At 33.9% G+C, this 5,650-nt stretch overlaps 1 protein-coding gene across 1 annotated transcript; it reads right to left on the reverse strand.

Annotated features, from left to right (window-relative positions):
• Nucleotides 1–2,018: 2,018 nt before the first annotated feature.
• On the reverse strand, nucleotides 2,019–5,439 carry LOC149169934 (protein OPI10 homolog). The gene is made up of 3 exons (XM_089428853.1): nucleotides 5,228–5,439; nucleotides 4,840–5,127; nucleotides 2,019–2,598 (listed from the first exon to the last, which is right to left on the reverse strand). The coding sequence occupies exons 1-3, from the start codon at nucleotides 5,259–5,261 to the stop codon at nucleotides 2,144–2,146; spliced, it is 777 nt and encodes a 258-aa protein (XP_089284979.1). The 5' UTR covers nucleotides 5,262–5,439; the 3' UTR covers nucleotides 2,019–2,143.
• Nucleotides 5,440–5,650: the final 211 nt, after the last annotated feature.

Genomic DNA, 5,650 nt, shown 5'->3' on the forward strand with positions numbered 1-5,650 from the left:
TTTATTACCCCTCCAAATAAAATAATTATTTAAGTTATTAAAGATTATTACAATATATTTACTCTATTATGTCGTGAATCAAAGTAAGGCATGACATTGTAAATGAAATACATATTTTTAACCCTTCCACGTTTTAGCAATTTTTAATTAAAAAATTAAATTAACAAATAATAAAAATTCAAAGTAAAGCATGACATTGTAAATGAAATACATATTTTTAACCCCTACACGTTTTAGCAATTTTTAATTAAAAAATTAAATTAACAAATAATAAAAATTGACGTTAACAAATAATAAAAAATAATTCAATTTTTTATTATTATCCCAATTATCTTATAAATAAAATAATCACTCAAATTTATTTTCTGGGTTAATCATTCAAATTTAGAAGTAGAGGAATTAGTCAAAATGATCGGAATCTGGGTAAAAAAATTTCAAACAACTTTCTAAAAACAGTGTTTGAATCATGTTTTTGATAGTAGAAATAAATTCATTACCATAAAAATCTTTTGGAGCACCTAAAATCTTAAAATTTAATAACTATAAATTAGATTTGCAAAAATCCCTACCAAATTTTTTCGCAATATAACCCAAATTTCCATAACTTACAAAAAAAAAAATTCATTAAACTACAACAATTATTCATACACTCCATTCAATATCATCCATCAAATCAAATTTATTCTTGCACAAACAAAAAAAAATCATCATTAAAATTACAATATTCATATTTACTAGACAGGTACAACACTGCAAAACAAATTGAAGGCAGCAATGCAAAAAAAAATTGAAGGCAGCGAATTCAAGTGATTTTGACATTAAGCTTCTGCCTGAAGAAGTTCAGGAAATTGAGAAAATTTTAGATTAACAGGTGCAAGGACAGAATTAGCTACCTCCTGGCGTTGAATCCAGAGGCTGCTTGCCTCATCACTCAACTCACAGTAAGCAAAGTAACAAAGGGAAATTGGCGACGGGAGTGGATGGTTATGTATGCTCCCTGAGTCCATTCTTCTCAATCATGGCCTCTGTTACACACCCCTTATTTACTGGTATTTACAGCAAAATTCTTAAGGTGAAAGATAGACATTTGAAAAGTTTGAAAGCAATTATTTCGTTATAACCAGTATAGATTTATCTTAAGTATAGATTTAATATGAGCCCAAAAAAATCAAATTTTTTTGTCTGCAGGTTTTTTTAATATGCAAAAGCAATTATTTCATTATAAAGTACAGATTTAATATGAGCCCAAAAAAATCAAATTTATTCATGTGCAGGTTTTTTTAATATGCAAAATACATTATATTGTTTTTCATTGTTTAAATTGTATTTTTGAATACTAAAACCAAATAAAAAATTTAACCATAAAGACTTAATTTCTTTTTTCTATATATAAATATATATAAAGTTGATATCTACATCAATTAGTTAACAATGATCTTCAAATAATTTATTTAAATCTCGATTAGTTAACATTGATCTTCAAATAATTTATTTAAATTTCTTGTTAAAATATTTTTGAAAAATATAAGCTTTAAACATTTTATTCACACATTTTTTACTTCTAATTATTTTAGATTAAAATATATTCATTTTTTTTAATTATACCAGACATTATTTTTCTATTTATAACCTAAATTTTTCATTTCTATTTTTATTTTAAAGGAGCACAACGAGACACAAATTTACACATTCCTTATATTAAGCTGTAGAATGAGCTTTTTGGCTCGATAAGCATAAACTTAAACTGGATACCCATCTATTTTTCTATTTACAACCTAAATTTTTAATTTTTGCCTCGATAAGCATAAACTTAAGCTGAATACCCATCTATTTTTCTATTTACAACCTAAATTTTTAATTTCTATTTTTATTTTGAAGAAGCACACCCGGACACAAATTTACACATCCCTTAGCTTTTTAGCTCAATAAACATAAACTTGAGCTGGCTGTAAAATGAGCTTTTTGACTCAATAAACATACACTTAAGCGGGATGCCCAAGCTATATAAGCTCTGTCAGTAGGAAAAGAAGTTAAAACTTGCATGTGTACATTATACATGGGAAAATGAATGACAATAGAGCACAGAAGGCAATTTGAATTCTGTGATGTAGTATACAATTTGCTGCAATTCGCATGCCATGACCTAGACTGCAAAACCCCTAAGATAAGCAGGGTCCCTTTTCGTTCTCTCCTGAAACCTTTTGAACCACCTATCCAATATGTCTATGGGCATTGCCAGTTTGTTCATCTCTACGGAACAGAACGATTGCACGAAGCCGAGGAGATTTTCCCCGACCTTCATAGCCAAATCCTCCGCTCGCCTCTGTTTCCCCATATCCAGATTTGGCAGAGACACCAAATCCTCCACGCTGATGCCGACTTTGGCAGTAGGAAGAGTGGAATTATGCCCGCCGACACCACCGACAGAGGGCCAGAGAAGAGATAAAACCGCCGACGGGCACCTGATGTCTACAGCCCCGCAGTATTGAAACTGCGACCCTGGGGACTGCGCGTAAACTGCCAACGCCTTTCCTGGAGGAAAAACCACTTCGCTGACGAGGAATACGCAGATCTCTTTCACTTGGCTGTATTCTTGACCTACACACCACAGGATTCGAACTCAACTCCTTGTAGGAATTCTTTTTCCAATAAACTTGACAAAATGATTGCTTCCCGATATTATTTTATGGGACATTAATCTGAGCGCATCTAACATATATGTGAGATGCATTTGTCATTTTTCACTATCGCGACGAGTCTTAAAAAAAAAAAAAAAAACCCTCACTTCAGGGTATATAGGTGCAGTAACGAGTCCTTCCAACATGGAGAGAAAATGATTTAACTGTGTAACTTCAAATTAAAATTGGTCTGTAACTAGTAATGAATTCTTCCAAACATGCACAGAAAATGATTTACTGTGTAACTTAAAATTAAAATTGCTATGTAACTCATGAGATTATCGCACCGACCACTCTATTGTAAATGCCACATATAAAGTCAAATACCAAAAATATGAAAGTCAATTCCAATTTAAAAACTACTCAACAAACCCTCCCAAAATAAAACAATAATGAATTCTTCCAAACATGCACAGAAAATGATTTACTGTGTAACTTAAAATTAAAATAATGAATTCTTCCAAACATGCACAGAAAATGATTTACTGTGTAACTTAAAATTAAAATTGCTATGTAACTCATGAGATTATCGCACCGACCACTCTATTGTAAATGCCACATATAAAGCCAAATACCAGAAATATGAAAGTCAATTCCAAGAAACCCTCCCAAAATAAAACAATTTCTAAGCTGTAAAATTAAAATACACAACTCTTTCTAAGTATGCTCTAAAATTGTTTTTCAGTTAACCATTTATGTATCTGTAGTTAACAATTCATGTTTCTGTTTCCAATTTAAAAATCACTAAACAAACCCTACAAAAATGAAATAATTTCTGAACTATATACTTAAAATACATAACTCATTTAGTTAACCATTTATGTATCTGTAGTTAACAATTCATGTTTCTGTTTCCAATTTAAAAATCACTAAACAAACCCTACAAAAATGAAATAATTTCTGAACTATATACTTAAAATACATAACTCTTTCTAAATATACCCTAGAACTGCTTTTGCTGGCTTAACCACTCAGGTTGCTTGGCTAAGGGCAAGGGCTCATTTACTAGGGATGTTTTCTTGGCAAGGGCTCATTTACTAGGGATGTAAAGCCACTCAGGTTGCTTGGCTAAGGGCAAGGGCTCATTTACTAGGGATGTTTTCTTGGCAAGGGCTCATTTACTAGGGATGTTTTCTTGGCTAAGGGCTCATTTTCTTGGGATGTCAGAAACAAAATATCGCCCCAATTGTTTTCTTTAGACGTACAAAAATAGATTAACACCAGGAGACTCAGAGACATCGGGCAGGAATGAAAGACATCGGGCAGGAATGAAAGACTGACTCTTCAGGAATGAAAGACTGACTCTTGATGTACAAAAACAGGTTAACACCTCAAGGCTCAGAGGCACTGGCACTGGCAGGACAGGAATGAAAGTCTGCCCCCTTATAGACCACTACAAAGTAAGTTCCAGTCACATATTCCAGGTTCCAGGTGGTATAGTCTTCCTTGAAGAGGGGCGATGAATCTGCCTACATTAACCAAACTGAATTATGATAAATTTTCCCAATAAAAAATAAAAAACAAAACAGCAACCTTTCCATTCAAAAAACTTCACATCATTCATATCATAAATCATAAATGAAGATATAATTTGTCAACTAATTAGTAGCAACTGTGTAAAATATGGAAACGCTCGATAGTGAACTCTCCACTCATCCTAAGAAAAAATTGGGTATTTTTACATCACAGCGTTCATATTCATAAATGAAGATATAATTTGTCAACCAATTGGTAGCAACTGTGTAAAATATGGAATCGCTCAACCTTTCAAGTGAACTCTCCCCTCAGAGTAAGAAAAAAAACTTGGGCATTTTTCATATTTTACACTTACAGAGTCAGATTTTAGGCCTCTCTCAAAGGTTTGAACATCGCATCAATACTTGTAACAGTGTAAAATATGGAAAACTCCCAACATTTCAAGCGAACTTTTCACTCATTATCAAAGAGTTTCGCATATTTTACAAAGTTATTACTAGAAGTAATTAAAAGACAAAATGAATTCAAACTGTGAAAACAGGCAGACTCAATATGCTAAGCCTCTGTCACAATACACTAGGTGAGATTTGAACAGAGCATCCATACTTGGCTTCAAAACATTCCCATTCATAAATGTAAGCAAGAAACTAATCATGCAATCAGATTTGGGCATGCATGAAGATACCTACAAAGACGGACATGTCCAGAACCCAACGAGTGGTATCAATCTGAACGCAATTGGAAGCGTCCATGGGATAACTTCTGTTGGGAAACAGAAATCCGAAGGCTTTCGAGTAAATGCTCTCTCTGCCGCAGAAGCTTCCCACTATATTCAACTCTGAACTACTGGTGTCTCCGTCTTCATTGGCGGGAATGGAGCACGCCCTTTTCTTCCTTCTCTGCAGGGATTCGTCGGCAATTTCGCTCTGTTGGTATGGGGAATCTCGCTCTTTCGTTCTCCCTGCTCCATTCTCTGTGTATAATGAAACATAATAAGAGTTAATCTCTATACAGAAAGACGTTTTATGCAAATTAATAGACTTCCAGAGCAGACTGCTGAAAACTCCCAGTACCAACACAGAGCCGAAGGGGATTCCTCCACGCCATTGGCCGAGGAGGGTCGTAGCATAAATTATTCCTCTCTTCTCTGCTTCTCTTCTGCTTGCTTCTGCTTTTGCATCTGCTTCTGCTTGTGTTTGTGTTAATTAATCAAAATCCCAGAAGATACACAGCACTGAAGATTGCAGAAGCTTCTGGATTAATGACCATGCTTCGGGTGTTTTTAAGCTCTTCTTTTTACCCACCACCTGTCAAGATACAACACGTTTCCACAATTAAATTTAGTGTGGGACCTGAGACGGTATGCTTAACCCAGAACATTCTAGAGGGAGTTGAATGTCCACACGTACACGTTACGTATTGCGTTTGGCACATGAAAAATTTGCGGATTTCAATATAATCAGTGGTTGACCTTTACCAAGGTAGGAGGACAATAT

Source organism: Pinus tabuliformis, chromosome 4_2 (genome assembly GCF_031772625.1).
Source record: "Pinus tabuliformis cultivar Carrire ecotype Pingquan chromosome 4_2, CPIR1, whole genome shotgun sequence".
In the NCBI taxonomy this organism is placed as follows: domain Eukaryota; kingdom Viridiplantae; phylum Streptophyta; class Pinopsida; order Pinales; family Pinaceae; genus Pinus; species Pinus tabuliformis.